At 33.4% G+C, this 23,633-nt stretch overlaps 1 protein-coding gene across 5 annotated transcripts in view; it reads right to left on the bottom strand.

Annotated features, from left to right (window-relative positions):
• Positions 1-5,471: 5,471 nt before the first annotated feature.
• Positions 5,472-23,633, bottom strand: part of ATP11B (ATPase phospholipid transporting 11B (putative)) — a 114,972-nt gene continuing 96,810 nt past the window's right edge. For 3 of the 5 annotated variants that reach the window (XM_038583477.1, XM_038583474.1, XM_038583476.1), the window contains 2 exons: positions 13,252-13,385; positions 5,472-9,118 (listed from right to left, as the gene is read on the bottom strand). In XM_038583477.1, the coding sequence (XP_038439405.1) occupies positions 9,037-9,118; positions 13,252-13,385 (216 nt within the window). In that variant the 3' untranslated portion in view covers positions 5,472-9,036. Of the gene's footprint in view, positions 9,119-13,130; positions 13,386-21,124; positions 21,251-23,633 lie in introns of those variants that run through there. The other 2 variants (XR_005383786.1, XM_038583475.1) reach the window with 2 other exon arrangements.

Raw genomic sequence — 23,633 nt, 5'->3', positions numbered from 1 at the left:
AACCTTGAAAAAGTAAAGTAAGGCTGGAGGCATCACAATTCTGGACTTAAGCAATATTACAAAGCTGCAGTCAAGACAGTATGGTGCTGGCACAAAAACAGACACACAGATCAATGGAACGGAACAGAAAACTCAGAACCCACAACTATATGGTCAACTAATTTCAACAAAGCAGGAGAAAAATATCCAATGGAAAAAACACAGTCTCGTCAACAAATGGGCGTTGGGAAACCTGGATAGCAACATGCAGAAGAATGAAACTGGACCACTTTCTTACACCATATACCATACACAAACATAAACTCAAAATGGATGAAAGACCTAAATGTGAGACAGGAATCCATCAAAACCATAGAGACCACAGACAGCAACCATTTTTATATTGGCCATAGCAACTTCTTAGTAGATAACATCTCCAGAGGCAAGGGAAACAAAACAAAAATGAACTACTGGAACTGCATTCATCAAGATAAAAAGCTTCTGCACAGTGAAGGAAACAACTAACAAAACTAAAAGGCAATCTTTGGAATGATAGAAGATATCTGCAGATGACATGTCTGATAAAGGGCTAGTATTCAGGTTCTATAAAGAACCTATCAAACTCAACACCCAAAAACCCCAAATAATCCAGTTAAGAAATGGGCAGAAGACACGAACAGACGTTTCTCCAAAGAAGACATACGGAGGGCCAACAGAACATGAAAAGATGTTCAACATCACTCATCAGCAGGGAAACGCAAATCAAAACTACAATGAGATATCACTTCACACCTGTCAGAATGGCTAAAATTAACAACACAGGGAAGAGCTGAGGATGGCAAGGATATGGAGGGAGAGCTCTTGCACTGTGGGTGGGAATGCAAACTGGTGCAGTCACTCTGGAAAACAGGATAGATGTTCCTCAAAAAATTAAAACCAGAAATGCCACATGATCCAATAATTCCACTACTGGGTATTTACCCAAAGAAAACAAAAACAGTAATTTGAAAGGATACATGCACCCCTATGTTTATTGCAGCATTATTTACAAAATAGCAAAGATACAGAAGCAACCTAGGTGTCATTTAATAGGTAGATAAGGAAAAATGTACATGCACACACACACAAGGAATATTATGGAGCCATAAAAAAAGATAGTGTCATTTGAGACAACATGGATGGACCGAGAGGGTGTTAGTTATGCTAAGTAAGTCAGAGAAAGACAAATACCATGATTTTACTCCATAAGTGGAACCTACTTAAAAAAAGGAATAAACAGGGCAGCCCTGGTGGCACAGCGGTTTAGTGCCATCTGCAGCCCAGGGTGTCATTCTGGAGACCTGGGATCGAGTCCCACATCAGGCTCCCTGCATGGAGCCTGCTTCTCCCTCTGCCTGTGTCTCTGCCTCTCTCTCTGTGTCTCTCATGAATAAATAAAATCTTAAAAAAAAAAAAGGAATAAAGAAAAAGCACAATCAGACCAATAAATACAACTGATGGATGCTAGAAGGGAGGGGGATGGGAAGTGTGGACAAAAATGGATGAAGGGGAGTGGGATAAACAGGCTTCCAAATATGTAATTAATAAGTTATGGGAATGAAAGAGCATAAGGAATATGATGTAATGGGACAACTGGCAGCTACACTTGTGAACAGCATCATGTATAAACTTGTCAAATCAGTAAGCTGTACACCTGAAAAAAAATGTACCACTGTCTGTCAACTACACCAAAAAGAAAAAAAAAATTTGTAAGCCTCAGAAGACAAATATGGTTCTACTCTCACATCTAAATTTTATTCCAGTGAGACTTGTGTCAGACTTCTAACCTACAGAATTTGGGCTAATAAATTTGTGTTGTTTTAAGCTACTAAATTTGTGGTAATCTGTTGCAGCAGCAATAAAAATACCTCCTAAAAAATATTCCCACAAATAAAAAATTCTAGGTCCACATGACTTCAATGGTGAATTCAAAATATTGAAAGAAATAATACCAACCTTATATAAACTCTTTCAAAAAAGAGGGGAGGAGGTAATACTTCCTAAATTAGCATAACGCTAATGTCAAAACCTGATAAAGACATTATAAGAAAATGAAATTATAGACCTTATTTTCCTTCATAAGCACAGATACAAAAGTTCTCAACACAATATTACCATACCAAACAAATATATAAAAGAATAACATTTCATAATGAAGTGAAATTTATTTCAGGGATGTATAGTTGGCTTAACATTTGAAAATAAACTGAGGTAATTTACCGTATCACCAAACTAAAACAAACAAAAAAATATGATCACCTTGCTAACTGGAAAAAACGCATTAAAAAAAAATTCAACACCTAGTCACTGTTTCCACCATGTCTATTTATTTCACAGGAAGTTCTAGCCAGAGCAACAAGGCAATAAAAAGAGACAAAGAGCATGAAGATTGGAAAAAAAATATTGAAACTGTTGCTATTCTCAAATGACATGACTGTATGTGCAAACTGAAGATTCTACACAAAATTAAAAAAAATCTCGGACTGAATGAATTGAGCAAGGTTGTAGGTTGGACTCGAAACTACAAAAGTGAATTGCATTTCTGTATTCTAATAATGAATAATTTGAAAATAAATGAGAAAACAATTCCACTTACTATAGCATCTAAAAACATACAAATTTTAGTTTAACAAAGGTTTGTCAGATGTCTACATTCAAGACTATAAAACATTCCTGAGAGAAATTAGAGAAGACCAAAAATAAATGTAGATACATCATGTTTAGGGATTAGAAGACTCAATATTGTTAAGATGTCACTTGTTTTCAAATTGATTTATAGGTTCAGAACGATCCAAATAAAAAATCATGTGATCTTTTTGTTTTTAGAAACTGATCAGCGGATTTCAAAATTTATATGGAGATTAAAGGACTATGATAGCCATAATAATCTTGACAACAAAGTTGGAGAACTTTGATTACCTGATTTCAAAGTTCAGTATAAAGCTATAGTAATCAAGGGGCGCCTGGGTGGCTCAGTTAGTTAAATGTCTACCTTTGGCTTAGGTCCCAACATCCTGGAAAGGAGCCCTTGCTCAGCGAGGAGTCTGCTTCTCTCTCTCACTCTGCCCCTTTACCTTGCTTGTGTTCTCTCTCAAATAAATAAGATCTTTTAAAAAAGAACTACAATAATCAAGATAGTGGTTATTGGCATAAGGCTGAATGAAGAGAACAGAGTCCAGAAGTAATCCACGTTTATGTATTCAGTTAATTTTAAAGATTTTATTTATTTATTTTAGAGAGCGAGAGCATGCAAAAGCAGGGGGGAAGTGAGAGGGGAAGGGAGAAGGAGACGGAAAGAATCTCAAGAAGACTCCGTGCTAAGCACAGAGCCCCACAAGGGACTCAAGCTCACAACTCTGAGGTCATGACCTTAGAGGAAACCAAGATTTGGATGCTTAACTGACTGAACCACCCAGGTACCTCTAAAATCAGTTAGTTTTAAAAACAGGCACCAAATGAAATAAATGGAGACAGAGAATATTTTCAACAAATGGAGCTAAACCAAACAGCCTCATGGGGTTAGGAGGAAGATCCTTAATCCTTCCCTCACTCTGTACACATAATGAATTGGAGATGGATCACATATCTAAGCATAAAAAGTGAAAACTACAATGCTTTCAGAAGAAAACATAGGAAAATATCTTCATTACTTTGGGTTTAACAAGTATATTTTAAACAAGACACAAAAAACATGTAACCGTAAAAAGAAAAAAAAAATTGGACTTCAAACTATAGCCCTTCTGCAACCCAAAGTCACCATTAAGAAAATGCCCCATGAACAACACAGGGTTCAAGGGCACTGACACCCTGTGCAATTGAATATTCATTTATTACTTCTGACTTCCCAAAACTTAACTACTAACAGCCTGTTGGACTGGACAGCTTTACTGATAAAGTCAATTAACATATATTTTGTAGGTTATATGTATTATGTAATGTATTCTTACAGTGTTAAGAAAATCATAAAAGAAAATACATTTACAGTACTGTGAAAATATTCACATAAGTCAACGTATGCAGTTCAAACCCATGTTTTTCAAGGGTCATTGTATACAGGCAAGCCACAGACTAGAAGGAAAATGTTAGCAATACATTCATCTGGCAAAGGAATTACTTCTTATATAAAGGATTCCAACTCTTCTGTAATGAGTCAAGCAATCTAATGAAAAAAACAGCCAGAGACTTGAACAGATATTTCAGAAAAAAATAAAACCAAAACGACTGCCAATAAGCACATGAAAAGGAGTTAAACATCATTAGTCATCAAGCAAATTAAAATGAGATAGAACTGAGTTCTCATAATTGCATACAAATGTACATAAAATGGCATATACAGTAACTCTGGAAAACTTTGCAGCAGTTTCTTATAAAATTAAACATAAACCTATCTTGTGACCCAGCAATTCCAGTTATTTCAAAAGAGAAATGAAAATATGTTCAGAAAGAATACTCATGATAACTTTATTTATAATCACACCAAATCATAAATAAGTCAAAGGCCCATAAATCAGAGAATGGATAGATTGTGGGATGTTCATGAAATGGAACACTGAGTATATATGCAATATTTACAGAAAGAAACAAACTAAGCAAAAATAAACCAAGTATATATGCAATAACATTGATGAATCTTATTTTGAGCAATGAAGCCAGATGTAAAAGTTAACATGTATAATTCTACTTATATGAAATTCAAGAACAGGTAAAACTACTCTATGATGGGGCACCTGGGTGGCTCAGTGGTTGAGTGTCTCCCTTTGGCTCATGGCATGATCCTGGGGTCCTGGGATGGATTCCCACATTGGGCTTCCTGCAGGGAGCTTTCCTTCTCCCTCGGCCTAGGTCTCTGCCTCTCTATCTCTGTCTCTCATGAATAAATAAAATCTTAAAAAAAACCAATGGCAATAGAAAATAGAAAAATAGTTGCCAGGAAGAAAGGGAGGAGTAAATTAATTGGAAAGTGGCATAAGGGAACTTTCTGAGGATGGAAATACAACAGCTTACCTTTTAAATAAATACATATTAAATAGGTATGCTTTAAAAGGCAACTGAGGAAACGTAAGGAATAATGATTGTCATCAGGTTAGAATATTTCATATATAAACAGACATTTTATCAGTTATATTGTTAAAAAAGCACGTATTTTCATTTCCCAGTTATTAATGGCTGACCTATCATGAGTGATAAGATTTCTAGTTGAAGTGTGTTGGTCTTTACAGCTGGGACATTTTTATCAGGCCCCTTGTCAAGAGCTGTACTGATTTATAAAATCTTGGCAAACCAAAAACTTCTAGATTTTTGAAAACTGGAGTCAGTGAATGGCATAATAGCATTCCTGTACCATATGGAGGGTAAATGTAATAAAATTTCATCAAAAAAAATTTTGGCAGTGTTAGTTGTGATACACAGAGAAAAGCTTAAAATGCTTAAATAATGAAAAAAACCACTTTGAATTATGTAGGAAAATTTTTATTCAATAAATATAATTTCATAAACTTTAAAAAATTACTGAGAGCTATACAATAACTACATTTACTGACAATGCAAAGAAATTTTAAAGGATTTTATTAGACAGCCACAGTGTCTGAGGTCCTCGATTTTAAACTTTTAAACTAAGTGTTGCTACAGTACTTCCAACTACTTATTTCCCATAAAAATCTAACAATCACCATTACTACAAACATATCACTAGTTATGATCTATTTTTTTGTATGAAAATCACTCAAATGTTCTCACATAAACAGCACTTTAATAATGTTCTATTTTTATGAAAATAGATGACTCATTTCAAGTTAGAAATAAAAGTGTTTCAGAAGCAGGACCAAAATTAATAAACCATGTTTTACATAACTCTTTGGTGTTTTTTTTTTATGAATATCTGCTTATATCATACCCCAAACATGATCTTTACAGGAAAACACAAACATGGATGATTTTCCCTTTCCCCCTGCCCTCAATAATTTTTCAGAGTAGCATATTTAAAATTTTTTTCATATTAATTGTAAATTTTTTTTTAGTGGCTTTGACTTCTGCCTATCAGACAGGAGTCTCAAGCTTCTCCCAAGCCCAATTTCACAATTCACAATCTTACAGCAGAAACAACCTGTCTGAGTAAAGGAGTCTCCTAATGTGATTTGCCTCGGTATTTAATTTCCTACTCGGGACAGTGCCAGAGTTTGGATTGGGTCTGGAAAGCCTCTGGATATCATGGAGATTGAGACCCAAGGAGGTGGGTAGTTAAGAGAAATTCAAATTGTAAATTCTCCCCTTCTTTCTTCTCAACTCCAAGGCAAGCTTTGTAGCTGTCGTTCTCCTGGCCCGTACTGTAATCCTCCTATCATGAGATTACTGCTTGCTAAAGCTGAGGCAGGGTGCTGAGTTATCTTTTAAAGCAGCTGATGAACGATTTTGAAAACCATCTTGGTGCTTGCTACTATCTTTAGGGCTATAGCCTTCAGACTAGGTAGGTAAACATAAGAAAGTGAGGCAAATAGATTTGAGACCATTAATTAGTAAAAACACATGAAGCATCTTACTCTGGTTTTGGCAGGTTTAAGAGTAAGTTAATTGCTGACGTCATACTTTCCAAAAAACTAAAGAAATATGCAAAAGGGAATTTTTTGGATTACTGGATATGTAATAAAGCCTTAAAAATATGAGCATTAGCACTAGAAAACTATTTAAAGCTCACAGACAAGTTACTTTCTTAAGTAAAATGAAAAAAGCTCTTTCCTTATAATTTTCCTTTAAAAAAGAGATTTTCAACAGAGTAGGATGAGCCTATCAGTGGATGTCACTTTTTTTTTTTTTTTTTTTTGGACATAAAGTTCTTAAATAACTTCAAAGAGTGAATGCAGACAATTATATCAATCACACCTTCAGCACCATATAGGCTAGTTGACCTCCATTGCTGCAGCTGGTCAGAGACTGCTTGATGGCTTTGTAGTCCTTCTCTAGTGCCAGTGGTGAGTTTGGTTTATGGTAAACACACACTGTAAGCTGTAAGGTAGATGTAAGTCCTGTAAGCAGGACTACGACATGTTATTTTGTTATATAAATATTTTACAAGACATTCTCAGAAAAAATAAACTCTGAGTTAACTTCCACTAAACTACCCTAATTGAGTATTTTCTACAGTATTTCCTCTTCCAGAATATGAATTGGTGTGTACATTTTACATTGTAGTATCCCTTTAATGTATTGCCAGAATCACAGTATATTCCTAAACTCAACTTTGGAATATTTCAGTTAAAAAAAAAAAAAGGCTATTAATGAAAATGAACACTTAAAAGCTGAAATTCATAACCTAATATCCTTGCATTATTGAAACACAGTAGCAAGAAAATAAAAACTTAAAAAAAAAAGTTTACCAGCAAAGTCTTAATTCTTGACTTTACATTCTTTCCCTACCAGCCCAATTCTAGAAGTCTTATATTCATGAGATGGGAAAGGAGTGGAAAGATGCCAAATAAATCCACAGAAAGGAATTATATTCTTGAGAGAAAATTTTGGAAAAACTTATTTAGCCATTTCCATACAATCTTAAACAAATATGTACACAATCATATACTTAGAGCTGGATAAGTTCTTTAATAACCAATAATCATTGCCAATTTAAAATATTACTTTTTATCAAAACAAATGACAACACTGATCAGATGATAAACTCAAGATTGAAATTAAGTACTGAAGTACAATGAGCCAATCAGCAATATGTACCTGATTAATCATTCTTAGCAGTTTAATTTATTGCTGCCATTACCCCCTATGATTTAGCATTTTAAACTTTGTGTCATTTACATCCTGTAGCCACGCCTTAAAATATTCCTTTTAATGGGACACTGGATAGGTTTCACTTTATTGTGGTAGTCTACTATAACTTAGATGAAATATACTAACCTAAAAATAATAGGATTCTTATCTAAAATCCTTTATTCTAAATTCTAGCTTACTGAAAGGCAAGAGCAAGTCTAAATTAGCTACAGAAAGAGGCTCTTATCTTTTTGATTTAATTACCCTAATATTCTGATTTTGTATAATTAAAAATATTTGCAATACTTAAATACTGTCCAAACTTTTTATTGATATAGTTGAACTTTACAACAGTGTCATAAAATACTATAAACAGAGCCTTCAGATAGAGGAAAAAAAAACAAATTTAAATATATTAACCAGATTAAAGCATGCAAAAGATCCAATGATAAACACATTAAATAATAATATGCTAATGGTATGTAATTTACCCACAATAGGTTCTTTATATTCTGTCACAAAAATATTAGTAAACATCAATTTGAAATTTGGTGAATGGACTTGATTCCTGATTTATATATATAATACACCCTTTGTATGTATATGGTTAATTTTACTGGTTGTGTTACAGTATTTAGAGAAGTTTGGTACTGGTTTATATTTACTACCCACAATGCAGTAAATAATGATAGGAAATGCATTCTCCTAATTTGCTCTGTGAACTTAGAAAGCACTGAAGAATTAACAACATGGGTCATGAGGGACCAAAATTCCTTTCTATTCACATTAACTTTTCGCATGAAAAGCTTCAAATATAACTCTAATAAAAAAATAGAGTTTTTTCAAGGCAAACTTTTTAGCATACTTTACAGAAGCAGATTTGAATAGAAGACTGAATAACCAAGCTAACACTAAAAAATACAATTAACTAGGAATTACCTCCCTTTTCTACCTTGATATTAAAATACAATGGCCTTAGGAAGAGGCTGAAATGCCATTAGGAGTCCCACATAAGCATGAGGGACAACCCAGAGGTGGAAAACGTCTCTTTCACAAATTCTAACATGTTTGGATTTAAATTAAATGGGTTGAAAGGGGTTTATGTTAATGCTTTTTATTTGTTTGCCATTGTAACTCTGAGTGGGTATGAAATACTTCAGAAATTTCAGAAAGTAATTCTGCAGAACTAGTGTGGCCATTACAGGATGATCACACTGAATTTTAGGAAAGGAGTTGAAATGGTTCCCACAAAGTACTACTGCCCCTTTAACAAGTAGATGAGTCCATTGTGGAGAGAGTCAAGATGCTCCTGTCGTTGGTATAGAAAGGATCCGATGCACTCCAAGATCTAAAGTAACAATAAGAGAAAAGTTTGGCTCACCAGGACCTATGTTTTAAGTGAGACAAAAATTTACCCTAAAACTTAGGATCAAAATGCAATTTGAATATTAAAATAATCACTTACTGATTTTTTTTAAATGCTAAAGAGAAGTTCTTCATACTAGCCTTGAATGATCAGTCTATATAATATAAAAACTTGAAAAAAATAATGCTCTAGTCAGTTTATAAAATATTAGCCAAAATTCAGGCATTCATTAGCATTGACACAATTTCTATAAATATTAAATGAGATGCTTTTAAGATCTTAACAATTCAATAAGAAATTAATATGTTACTAAGAGTTATGCACAGTTTTACTGAAAAGCAACTAGGCTGTATTTTGACATCACAGAAGCAAAAAACATCCCACTTACCAAAAACTTTGGAATGAAATAGTACTATGTTAATATATTATACTATTTCTTTTCAGCTATAAATTCTATTCTAAAGATTTTAGCATAATTAGCTTGACTGCAGTGAATTGTTTATTCAATAGGTATCAAAGACAGCTGTAGTTTAGTATGGTTTTCACTTAATTGAGAACAAATAAACCTCTAATGGTCTGGAAAAGTTAACTACTGTCTGAATAATAAGGCCTATAAGCAATTAATTCTATACTGCTTTATTTGTAGCTCTATTAATTTAAGCTGAAATAACTCAAGACCAGAAATAGTCTTCCATGCTTAAAACAGCCTAACCCATTTCAAGGACAGTATCAGGATTACCAAGTTAAAGGTAGTTTTTTCTTAGAAGATTAGAAGCACTAAACAATAAATACATTTTATATAACTTTTTCCAGGGTTCCCACTTTTTAAAGAGGTTAGAGGAAGAGACTAGCTTTTAAAACGGCTTTTAAATTCACTCTTATCAATAAAATCTTTAAAAAAAATAAATAAATTCACTCTTATCAAATATCCAGTTTCCTTGAGATTCTGTATGTGGTTTAAGTTTAAATCAATTAAGCAAACAGTCATAATGAACTTTGGAACCTAGAAATTTTACAAAGTTGGTAAAGAGGAACATAAATAAGCTACAACCATGCTGGTATAGTTCATAGATTCTCTAATTTCATTAGTTTCTAATTTAGTTGTTTCCAGAAAAACTAGTTTAAGGAAGGGCTTGTTTACTACCGTCTCTCTCTAGTACCTAGAACTGCATCTGGTACACTGCAGTCAGTATGTGTAAAATGAATGAATGAGACTATAAACATTTCTTAAAAGTATTTATCCAAGATAAAGTATGCTTAGACACATATGACAAAACATAATTGCCAACACCCTAATTACTGGGAGTCCAGTTTCATTCCCAAACTGCCAATATTTTATATTAGTTTTTCCTCTTTTCCCACCATTGCTTACATAGAAGAATTTTATTAGGTAAGGTTTCCTTTGTTTTTGATCTTTTCAAAGCACACATGTGCATTCACATGTTAAATATCATATTTGACAGAACATTAAATACTGGAACTACATATTATTTATTAATTCCTTTCTATTTAGAAAATAGGTTTGATTAGGATGAAGTAACTGTTGGTAAAATGCATAAAGAAAATCATTTATTGCTGAAGTATAGCCCTTTAGTGTACAACACGGCATATCCTTTACACAGCACCATGATGCTACATTTGAAACCAAGTTTGCAATATGGCATATTCCTTTAAAAACATCAATTAATAAAATGTAAGATTTTTTGTGCCTGGATAGTAAAAGTTTAATCAGAATAATGTGCATATGAAAGCACTAGTTGTACTTCTCAAGTGATGCTCATTACCTCTTATGTTTAATATGTTAAGATAACAAATATCCAAGGCTTCTACATCCCGTAAGAGAAGTATTAGCTCTGTTTCACCTTTTAAGTTAGACATAAAATAGAAATGTAGAATAGATGCTGTTCCAAAATCAAAACAGAAATGCCAAACATATTTCACTAATACAATTATATGGAAAAAACAAAAACCAAACTCCACGTATCAAAATTACTTTCAAAGTTTAAATATAATGTTAATGGATCTATGATAATTTTCATACAGCCCTTTGGAAAGCACCAAGTGATTTTTCATATTGTATGATTTTTATCCACTAGAAAAAAACTGAACAGATCTCAAAAGCCTTTTTATATTACTCATTTAAAGAAAAAAGGAGAATAATGTTCTTGGTTACAAGAACATAACCTGAGATGCTGGATAAAATTGGTAAGATATTTATAGTCTGTCAAGGAAGATATTACTATTAAACATTTTACTAGGAAAATAAAAAAATAAAGTCTTACAAATGAAAATACTATGATACAATTTTAAGTGAAATAAAATACAGATGATAACAGCCACCTTCAAGGGAACATGCTGAAATAAATTCCACATTTCCAAGGGCAAGTTCAAGGGTATAAAGCAGTATAAAAGTGGCTATGTAAAGAAAAATGGGGGCATCACCTGAATAACTGATATCAAAAAAATAAGAATATATTTAAGTAAATATTTTTGGCTTATTTAAAATTAATTATAGTTTTTTAATAGTTAGTGAATATGTATACTGTCATTAAAGAGAACTTCCTGTTGAAGTAGAAATTTAAAAAATTCTGTGGAAGTTCTATAGTAGTCTCAGTCTAACTTTCACCTTAGTTCTGTACAGTAAAGCTGTCTTAATAAATAAAATACTATAAAGTAGGTCCTTCTGGAACTTCTTTTGGAAAATCTGGTGGCCTGAGGACACGAAAGAGCTGCTTTCTTCTAATGTATTTTATAATACAATTGTGTAAGTCATAATACATAAGTCCCAATAAATTTAACTGCTCATAGTAATTCTTTCTATGTAGAATAAAATTACTACAAAATGATACCACAGCATTATGGAAATATTTCTGATCACATATTCAATAAATGGAGACTGAAACCACAGACATTACATTTAAGAATGCTATTTAAAAATGCGACTGTACAATAAAGACATGGCCATAACTAAAGGCAAGGTGGAAACTAATAAGTTTGTTAGTAAATATTACCTGAATTCTATGACACATGAATGAGAATTACTCATCATTTTTAGAATAAAAAGCTAAGCAACTATTAAAAATTATTTTATCAGCAGATAATAGTGTCTCTTCCACGCTCTGTTCCCTGCCCGTGGGGTACTTTCTAAACTTTTCCGTGCCATGGCACATGTAGAAAGTGATTATTCATGTGGTACATGGTAAACAATGGAGATCACCATCTATCTATCCTGCCCATCTATAACTCTTCATGCACACCAGTGTATTGCTGCTCTCACTTTATGATATGATAAAATTCACCTTAAGCTATTTCTACCTCTTATTGTTCCCTGAATAATAATATGTCTCTTGGGGAAATACATGAAGAGATGAACGCATTTTACTTTTAAATAAATTTAAGTGGCATTTACCAAAACACGGTATTTTTGTTATGACCCACAAGAAAAAGCACTGATAAATCTAATTCAAGAAACAGATCTGGGAGGGGACAGAAATGCTAAGATTCTTCTAAACCATAATTTAAGATGCCTGTTCTAACTTATACACTTTTTATTAAACCATGAAAACAAGTAAAAAAAAAGAACTCATTTTAAAAACCTCATTACAGAGATAAAATGGTTTAGGAGAGAAGTATAGCCTTTTGTGTTTATAAATATCTCAAAGTCTCAAATGACTGACCCGAAAGTAGACATGAAAAGTAAGAAAGCAAAATCCTTTGACTTTGCTATTATGTGTAGACTATTCTGCAAATACAAAAAGCAAAAAATACAGAAAATAAAACAGTAATATAAAGTATAGTAAAAAAAAAAGAAAGTATAAAAACCAAGTACCATATACACACTCCTATCACATTTTAGAAAGATTGTAAAGCAAATTTTTTTTGTTCATTAGATGAAGTCTCTTCAAAGATGCTTCTCTTCCTTTATTAGAGAAAGAGCCCCCCACCCCAAAGCCACAAAGTGAAATCTACCAAAGAGTGCTAATAAATAGCACACCTCCTGCTTTAGTTGGTCAAATCAGCTGCTGATTTATTAGGTATCTAGAGATGCAGGTTCATTCTGTTCCAGTTTATAGGACACTCATCTGCAGCAAAGGCTACTTAGAGAAATTTCACACCTGCTGACATGAGTTGGACTACATCTTCCTACTACTCGTTCCAGCATTCTTCCAACAGATGCGCACGCTGTTTCTCCTTCTGAGAAACAGCACATGGAGTCCAAGCACTTGATACTTGAATTTGTTTCAGTAAGCTGGAGGAGATGAAGCAGAAAAAAATTAGTTATTTATAGATCTGGATTTCCAAAAAGCATTAAAAAAAAACCTACAATAACCACTTTAAAACCAAAAGTAATGTATATAAATATAAATTCTCTATAATATGGAAATGTATGGAAGGCTTTAAGACTAATATACAAAAAAATTTAAAAGGCACTGTGTCCTAAATTAGAAGTTGAATAAAATAATTATATAAAAATAAGTAGCTGGATATTATTAAAATCTGCAAAGATTTTGGATTTTAATACCTTATTTTAACAATTTATTATAGCCAAAATGATTTACATCAACCACTCAAATTGAATGAATTTAATTCTTGAGTTTTTGCTTAGGTGAAATGCTCTTGCAATTTCAATTAAAAATGTTTAGCAACTGAGAAATACAGTGTGTGAACCATTCTGAAGACTGGGAAATAATAACCAGGCAGGCCCTATCCCCAATCTTCAACAACAGAGGCAGCAGCAAATTCTTTATGTAGTGTTTACTATGTGCCAGGTTCTAAGCATTCTACATATATTCACTGAAATTATCCTTGAAAAATTATTTTATAATCCTTGAAAAATTACCCTGGAGAAAAAAGCATCATTTACCTTAAATTTGCTAAGCAACTATTAAGTGCCAATCATGCCCATGATCAGCTTATTTTGCTTTTTAAAAATTTATTAACTTACTGTATTAAAATCTACTAAACAAATGACTTACTATTTTTAATAATTTCTGAAGATATACAAGATTTATACTGATTCAGGAACAGATAACCCAGCAAAATAAAGCCATTACTACCAATAATTTTAATCCTGTTAAGATGAGGGAAAGAAATGGTATGATCACATAGCCCAATGAATCCCAACCCTGGTTTTGACTCAGTCAAGTGTACGCCTTAATTTCTTAGGGATATCATTTTAAACAAACTTATATTCATTCACTTTCCTTTACATATACTGTGTAACAAATCTTTGGAAAGCATAGAGGAAGAACAAAAATAGATTCATTCGAGTGTTGCAATTCACAAAGGTTGGGAATCACCAAGTGCTGAGTAGTAGGCATGGCAACATGGGACATTTGTGGAGATGCTCACAATGGACAGAAGACAATATGATGGAACATAAATAACCTGGTGCTCTGAATGTAACAGGTGAGGTTCTGCAAAATCCCTGCTCAGAGTACAACTTGCCAAATACCAAGCAGTGAGAGACAACATGGTTCCTGTCTGGCAATTACCTAACTGCATCAATGTTCTAGAGTCTGCTAAGCACTGAGAAATAGCCAAATTTTAGTTGTTCTTTCAATACAATACTTTTGGTTTAGGACTGTTTATGGTACTGCTACTTACACTGTGTTTTGAGAGATGTTTACAGATGTCTCATGATAAAAAGTTCTGCGGCTGATTAAGTAAGTTTGGGAAACACGAATTCAATGATGGTTTACACAGACTTTCTGGGTAAAGGATTCTAAGTCAGGATGCATGGTCAGTCTTCAGAGAAAGAGACACAGTGCAATTCTCAAACTTTTTTTTTTTTCTTCAGTAAAATCTTTTCCTCCTACCCCCACTGCCCTTGGGGATCAATCAACCCTAGGAAGAACACTGATATTCAGAGGAATAGTTTAGGAAATGCTGGTTTAAGTAAAAGGATTTTATCAGTCTCCCAGTCTCCTCCTTGAGTCCTTGAGCTCCAGTTTCCCCCATCTCAAAATCACCCTCAATAGGTAGCAAGACTCGAAAGCTACCACATGCTCAAAGGTAAAGTACAATACTGCAAGGAGGTTTTAAGGCCCTTTATAACTTGACCTTGGGCTACCTTTCTTGCTCAACTTCCCAATGCTCTTGTAAAGTCTTCACACAGCCAACCAATACAATGTTCCTTGCTTTTGGGTGGTATGTTAGGGCCTGTCAGCAACTGGGATCAGAATGCTGATCCCTATACCTAGTTCAGTTTAAATACCATCATCTCCATGAAATTTCCTTCACCTCTCCAAATATCAGTAATCTCTCTCTGGATTCTATTCCACTGCTTGTTTGAGTAACTAATATGGCACAAGCAATTAAATTCAACTTGTATTTATTGAGCAAGGCACTGTGCTGGTTCCTAGAGGGGATAGCAATCTAATGAGTTAATAATTGTAAAGAAAGGGTGGTAGATAAATCAGGAACAAATAATGGCAGTTACATTAATGGAGGAATGCTTACTATGTATGTGCCAGTTCCTATGTAAGATGCTTCTTGTGTAAGATTATTCTTGTGTAAGATTATTCTCATTTAAAACTTATAACAAACTTTTGGGGAAAGAACCATATTCAGAGACATTTTACAGATGAGGAGACAGAGAAGTTAAGAATTTGTTCAAGATCACCCTGCTGAGGCTTGAGTCTTGGTTTAATTCCAGAGCTCAAACTCCTTTATCATGCCATTATACTTCCTGCTTATAATTATGGTAATGAGGCTGACTACAAATATTAAAAAACAGGAGGGAAGGCTCAACTCCAGATGTTGTTGTTGGTACTGGGGAGGGCATGAAAGAGTTGATGAAAAAGATAGCATCTGAAACACATTTTAAAGACTGGGTGGGATCTCAGTAGCTGGAGATGGGAGAGAAAGAGCACTCTAGGCTAAGCGAAGAGAATGAGTAATTATGTGTGGGTAGAAAAGTATGATGTGTATTCAGCACATGTTTAGCCTAAGTGTAAGGAAGTAGTTGTTACACCTGCCCCCTTCCAAAAAAGACAAGTGTGATCCATGGATCAGTGTTGGTCTGAAAACATTTGTTACTGGCCTGTGGGTAGGTTAAGTGTTTCTGGTCTGTATGAATAAGAGGTTAGAAAATTTTATAGTAATTTGACAGAATACTTTTATAACTGTTGAATCTCATAATTTTAAAGTGGGCTCATTTTATATACCTTTTAAATTTCAATTCCTAGTACACAGTTTGATCCTTAAACAAGATGGCTTTGGACTGCACAGGTCCACTTACACATACATTTTTCTTAATAAATACATATACAGTACTATAAATATATTCTCTCTTCCATTTGATTTTTTCCTGTGGTTTACTTTATTGTGAAAATACAGTAATAATATCTATAACATACAAATTATGTGTTAATTGGCACTTTATGTTATCGATAAGGGTCTCAGTCAACCGTAGGCTATTGGTGATGTTTTTGAGGAGTCAAAACTTATACCTGGATTTTTTACTGCATGAAGGGCCAGCATCCCTAACCCACACATTGTTCAAAGGTTACTGTAACTCATTTATTGTATTTTACCAAAGTATTGGTCCATGATGGTCTGGAAATTAAAAACAACAAACTGGTCTTTCACATTTGTCTAGAGAACACTAAACTAGACCAGAGCCTATAGAGAGCAAGGAGTTTGCCCCGTACTTCTTAATTTAACAACTTGTGCTTTGCTTATATAGCTGGTGCTCAACTTTCAAGGATTCATTAAAGATGACATCCATTAAGTCAGCAGCATTTGAGTGACCACATATGCACAGCATACCGCTTAGGTCTGGATCTGACTTTAGGTAATTATGTTGCTTTGCATTCATTACCTTTCACTTTAAAATCTAAGGACAGGTATTTACACATGGATAACCCCAGAGAGAGTAAACATCTCAAGATATCAAAAATATTATAAATAAATGACTTCTTTAGATCACCTTTTGAACTAGGCAAAAATATATTTCCTTTTTTTCTCTAAAAAAAAAAAAAAAATACCCAGCTGCTTTAAAAATGCTGAATGCTGGTTAACTGTGTTTCTGTAAAGCTGCTATATATATAAAAAACTACACCATTCTCTAACAAACGTCCAAGCTCTACCACTTTCTCATATACATATCTTTGATCACATATTCAGGAACTAGGAGCTCAGCCAAAGTACATGTAGCCACAGCTGCCAATAAGTGGGAGTAGGAAAAGGGTGGAGCATTTAAATCTCATTTCATTCAAAGTTAAGGAGAATCTCCTTTTATGTGTGTGTGCATGTGTGTATGTGTTTTGGACTGCTTATAAATACCAGACAAGAAAAAAAAAAAAAAAAAGCAAAGTAATGGGAGTGAGACCCCACCTGGTGGCACTTAAATTTACCAGAAATTTTGATTTATTGGTAAGACTCTTTCACTATCATACTTGCTTCCCAGGAACAACCACATATCGTAGAGCTAAAAGGGCTGTCAAGCAAAACTATGGAGATTCAACATGACTATGTATGGCTAATAAAAATTTTCATCTTTATAGAACTTACCTTTTGAAATAAATTGACTCACTGCTCTTATTTTCACTATTTTATATCAATGATAGAAAACATTTAGAAGTTTCTCCTAGTCTTCTACCTTCTTCTACCTTCCTTGAATCTTCTAAATGTTAGAAAATTGTCATAGATCTCTAAATTATTTAGTCATTCCTATGACATCTTACCTATCAAATCAAATCTTAAGTCTAGATAAGAATTATCAAACTATTAATTATATTTGTTCTTTTGTCTTTATTTTTTACAAGATTTTATTTATTTAGTCATGACAGACAGAGAGAGAGAGGCAGAGACATAGGCAGAGGGAGAAGCAGGCCCCTCGCAGGGAGCCTGATGTGGGACTTAATCCCCAGACTCTGGGATCATCACACCCTGAACCAAAGGCAGCTGAGCCACCCAGATGTCCCTGTTCTTTTGTCTTTAAAACAGTTTTATAATAAATATACAATCAAAGTGAGAGTCCTGTAGTCTTAAAGGAGATATTTGGAAACTGTAATTATGAAAAAAAAAAAGTTGTGTTCCAGGAAGTGTTTTTCTTTTTAATGTAAATTCAAAAGTCATCAAATAGTATTGATTTCCAAATTTGGTTAAGAATAATAAACTCCTTAAAACAAGTAATGGCTTCAACTTCTTATTCAGAATTGCCAGAAGCAGCTGTTCAGCCATGGCTTTTAGAAGACTGCTGTCTCTCTCACTCAAGGCCCATTTCTTCAAAACATGCCTCAAAAGCTCACATTCATTCACTCTTCTACATTATCTTTCCTCTTTTTTTTTCCTCAAGTAAAATAAACAACTTTGGAAGATAGTTATAAATATCTCCATATTGTCTTTTAGGGATCTCCAGAGAGGAGATTTCTGTACATGTTGCCTAAATTTAACTATGAAAATAAACATACAAGAACATTTATCAGGTATGTTATTTTAATAATTTGGTTGATTCTAGTTTCAGAAAGACTGAGGTCCCTTTATTTTAATGATGTGGTTACATAAATAATAATATCTAACTAGGAATTTGAAGTTTAGGTGAAGAAGAATATCACTATCTATAAAAAATGATAAAATCATTCATTTTAATGGAAGGGGTAAATCAGAATAGCACTAATTAAAGCATGGTACAGCTGATGTTAAGAATTCAGTTTTCTAAGTATCAACCATACACAGAATGTCAGAGGTTAATTTTTTTTATAGAAATAATGTCAACACTAATATTTTTCTTCATTTCAACTTCCATATGAAAAAGCTGCTCAAATAAGCACAGATTTTAAAATAACATTAGTTTTGTAAAGTGTTGTATTTATCAGGTATGCATGTAGGTCTTGCTTCTCATGGCAGCCTTATTATTATTATTATTTAAAAAAAATATCCAATTCTATTTGCTTATAAAATTTTACTTAGAAAAGTACTGCTTTTAGCTGCAAACAACTGAATAGAGACCATTATGGTTTTCTGTTCCTTTCATAGTTCACTGCTTTGTTAAATGAGACAGGAGCTGTAAGTATCTTTGTCACACAAGAGGAAGGTGACTTGTATTTGGTTGAAACTATCTAAAATATTTCCTTTGTTGTTGTTGTAAGTAGTGGCAGCTTTCAGGTCTGGGGCTTAGTATCCAGATCCACAATGAGAAAGGTCAACAGCCCTAACATCCTATTGCTATTCCTATAGTTGCTAGGTACAGCTGAATAGAGAGCATCCAGAGCAGGCCAGGAATCTAGGGACACATAAATGACAAAACAATGGAGGCCAAAGAGGCAGGTCATAGTGGAGGGAGATGACTAGAAGGCTCTAGCTGTGACACTAGGGCTCAGCATCATTGTCTGCCTGATTTGGCAAGGCTGGCCACATTTCAATTACAGAAAAACCAAAATAGAAAAGGGGTATTATATACCACTTATTTTTTTGAAATGATTTTTATTTCAAAATATATGCTACCAGCAGAAATATATACGAAAAATATTCAAGATATACTTCACTCAACCAATGAAAATTCAGTGATAAGCAAAAAAAAAACCTGTAGGTCAGAGCAATTTTACTAAAGTCATATTCATGGTTTCATGGTTCTTCTAGCTTCTTGTTTATAGGAAGAAAGACCAACTATCACAGGATGATGAGAAAATTCACTCATCACCCCTTTTACAGGCCCCTGTTATTAGGAGCATTCTAATAACCTAATTCTCAACTACATTATACATTTTAATGGACATTTTAAAGCAAAGTGGTACCAGATCCATGTCTTATGAAATATCCACTTGAAATTGAACCTTTGGGAACTTTTGGGGACATAATTTTATAGCTTTAGTCTTATCAGGTCCCAAATGGATTATCTGCTTTGTGGATTATCCAGGGCATAACATAAATCCAGACCAGCTTCCCCTCTTTACCCAGTGAGCTCTTCAGCTGAGTCTTCTTCCCAGCCCAGTCAGGGTATATTTTTAAAACAAAAAATGTTTCTATATTTATCAAAGCAATATACAAGATTAATATACAGTAAAAATAATCATACGGAGCACCTCAAAAAAAAAGTCCAGAATTGTTTTGAATTTCTTTTCAGTTAATAGTAAGAGTTGATCTTCAACAATTTTCATTTAGAGCAGTTCACTAAAGGAATCTAATTTAAAAATATGTCTTCCAGAATAATTCAGGTTTTTCAAATTACTGTACATGTTCTATGGTCTGATTCAATGGTAGAGTTAATATTTATAATTTTCAAGTAGATTTGTTTGAAAGTTTCACCATTTATGAGGTTTTATCTCAAATGAGACAATAGCACCTTACTGACCAGTAATTATAATATACAGGTAATCGAAGTAAAAATGTAATTATTAGTAGTAAGAATTTTTATCCTCCATAATTACTATCAAAATATTTTGCAATTCCCAAGAAGTGGTTGTTAGGGTTTACTCAAGAGGTGAGTGAATCAAGTCCTTATCAATTCATACTTTTTTGTTGTGAAGATATAACTATAAAAGTTTATGAAAACTAAGAAGTGAGAGTCTGATGAATATCAGTCAAAAGAAAATTATTCAGTACCCAGTACTCATTCATTCTATCATTCAACTCAAGAGCTAGACTCAGATAAGTAATCAGATGTCTAACCCATTTAAATGTATAAAATGTATACAAATACCATTTTAAATGGGAAAACTGATTTCAGAAATAACAGAAATAGCATGACATATTTTCAAAAGAAGTGAAAAGTAATAACTTCTTGAATATAAACAGTAGGTTGTGGGAATATCTTACTAGGTTAGAATTTGAGGTGAAGTATGATTTAACTCCAAAGGATGGACATATAAAAAATGTAAAGATAACAAAAAAGGAAGACAAGTAAACAAAAACAGCAAACATATGAGAAACAATGAAGGATTAGTAAAGTGAAAACTGAAAGTCAGGCCAGTTCTCCCATAGCATGCCCCAACCATGAGAACTTAGCGGATATGTCCCCAGGAAGGTCCAGCGCAGTACTACCTAGTGCACGCAAGAACTGTCCTGCTGGCTGCAAGCCTCAGCTAGCAGGTGCCTACTGTCCTCCCCTCTGTGCTTGCTTTCAGCAAATTCATATGCTGAGCTGACTGAACCCTTATCTTCTTCCATCTGGAAGGACAGAAAAGCAGTAAGTCTCATATTACAGAACATTACTCTCACTGTAAAATAGGTTTAGAATCAAAACAGCAAGTTGGGGTCCACAATCTGCGAGGCACAAATGAATGTTCACACAACACAACATTCATTTACTGTCACAGAAGAGAGCTAACAGCAGCTTCTTAAGGGGAATACAACAAAGCACACAAATTAAGCCATGATTTTCCAGTGCACAAAGTTAAATTAAACCAGATTTCCATCAATAAAATTCATTTTTTTCTATTAAATTCCTTGCCATCAAGATTTAGGGTTCTTATTGCAAAGGTATGTACTCCCCTTTTCACGACTCTTATGCTCCCTTCTCAAAAGACTTCTCTAAGTGATCTTCAACATAATAGAAGGGTCACTTACATGGCCTTTCAAATGCTAGATATGTGGGTAAGGTTGGGGCTTGACTTGTTTAACAAAATTAATTTAATCCTTAATTTGAAATATATCTTTTAAGTAGTGCTAATTTACACACATTTTTATTCTTTACTTTTTCTAAGTAGTATGTGCCCATAGACATGCTAATTTGAACCTTTTTTAAATGGTAAGAAAATGTCCTCAATGAATAAAAAAACAAATTTTTCCTCATTTCTATATGTTTTCTCAGTCTTAGGACTGACCAACAATTATTTCTATCAAAAAAAGATGCTAAGGTGAATGTCTTACATGTATAAAAAATAAAGTAGTAAAAGTCCTTGGTTTCAAGAGTGCAATAAGCTTATGTAAAGATAGCTTATTTTTACTACAGCTTTGCCTATAATACAGGAGATGGAAAGTACTTAAAATGAGTTTTCTTTCATTAAAAAAGTTAAGTTTTCTATGAATGGTTCTTAAGAAGTACTAACCTGATTAAGGATTTGAAAAACTCTTAAAGATATTTTATATCTGCAGTTTTCCTCTTTGTCCCAACAGTAAAGCTACAATGGATCACACCCCAAGAATACTGTTCAATGCAACTCAAAAACAAGATGTATTCAAAATTCACAGGATGCATCAGCAGATAGCAGATAGATGTATGTGAGCACTTGTTCTTCATGCATCTATGAGCAAATGCCCACCCAGAGGTCACTCACTGCTCATTTAAACAACTGGTATTTCTCCCTGGCCTTTGGTTGAACACAGTATTTTTTCTTTTTGTTCTCTGATGCTGACAATAAGTAAACAGACCACAGAATGTAAAATGATCACCGGATAGGTGAAAAACCTGGAAGCTCAGACAGGTGAACTGATTTGGTTAGGACACACAAGCTGAAGTACCAAGGGCATTATTAACAGCCAGGTCTGCTGTCTCCCCAATAGGGCTCTTCTTTTGCCTTACTACCTGATTGGAGAGCGGCTTGCAGCAAAGGCTACCTGACTAGTATAGTCTGCTCTCATTGTGTTTTGTTCACAAATGAATGTTAAGCTTATCACACTGTTTCAGAAACTGGGATCTCTCTAATTTATGATATCCTTACCTCATTTTTTTTTTTTTTAGTTTATCATTGCTCAAAACAAAAACCACATGGCTTGATTTAAGTCAACATCATATGTGAACATATATTTCATAAAACAGCAAGATTATTCACAATGCAAAAGTTATCTTCACTTGACCAAAGAGTTTGCAAGAGTGTTCTTTTAAATAACAAGGTCTCCTATTGTTTTAGAGTTAAATAATTGGATATTCAAAGGCACATATGGATAAAATGTGTTATACATATTTGACTCAACCAAAGCAAAGGTGAAGGCAAATCTTCAAGTTTGGTTTGATTTTAGTTCTTATATTAAACATAAATTTTAGTTGACTACCACTTAAACACTCATTTTTATATTCATGTACCATTATTATACCTTTGTAATTCAAAATAGAATATTTCAAAAATCTGGAAGATGATAAGAATAAAATCGAAAAGTTTGATAAAACTTGAGAGCAGCTCAAAATTGGGAACTCATAGGATTACATAAGACATTATTTAAGCAATGCTTCATCAAAGCCATTTGCTTGATCAAATGAACACAGATAGATTAGAAACCTCTTTGAGAATAAAAAGTAAATAAAAAATATAATTAAGAATACACAAGATACTGACAGGGTGAGAAGTTGAAGAGTGCCAAAAAAATTTTTTTTAGTTATATTAACTTTTCCTTTTCAAATTAGACTATAGTTAAAGTTAATAAATAGTTCTGGTATCTTAATATCAAATGTTTCAGGATTTAAGCTTTCATGCTCTTTCATCAAAAGACATGTCTATACTATTGATTATTTTTGTGGAAACTGACAGAATGGATCTGTCTGTAGAGATAAAGATATAAATTTAAGAGATACAGTATAGATTGTGCAATTTATAGATGCACTAAACAGTAGCAA

This window comes from Canis lupus, chromosome 34 (assembly GCF_011100685.1).
Source record: "Canis lupus familiaris isolate Mischka breed German Shepherd chromosome 34, alternate assembly UU_Cfam_GSD_1.0, whole genome shotgun sequence".
In the NCBI taxonomy this organism is placed as follows: Eukaryota; Metazoa; Chordata; class Mammalia; order Carnivora; family Canidae; genus Canis; species Canis lupus.
Note: the sequence above shows the minus strand (reverse complement) of the source record. Positions and strands in the feature narration are given on the sequence as shown.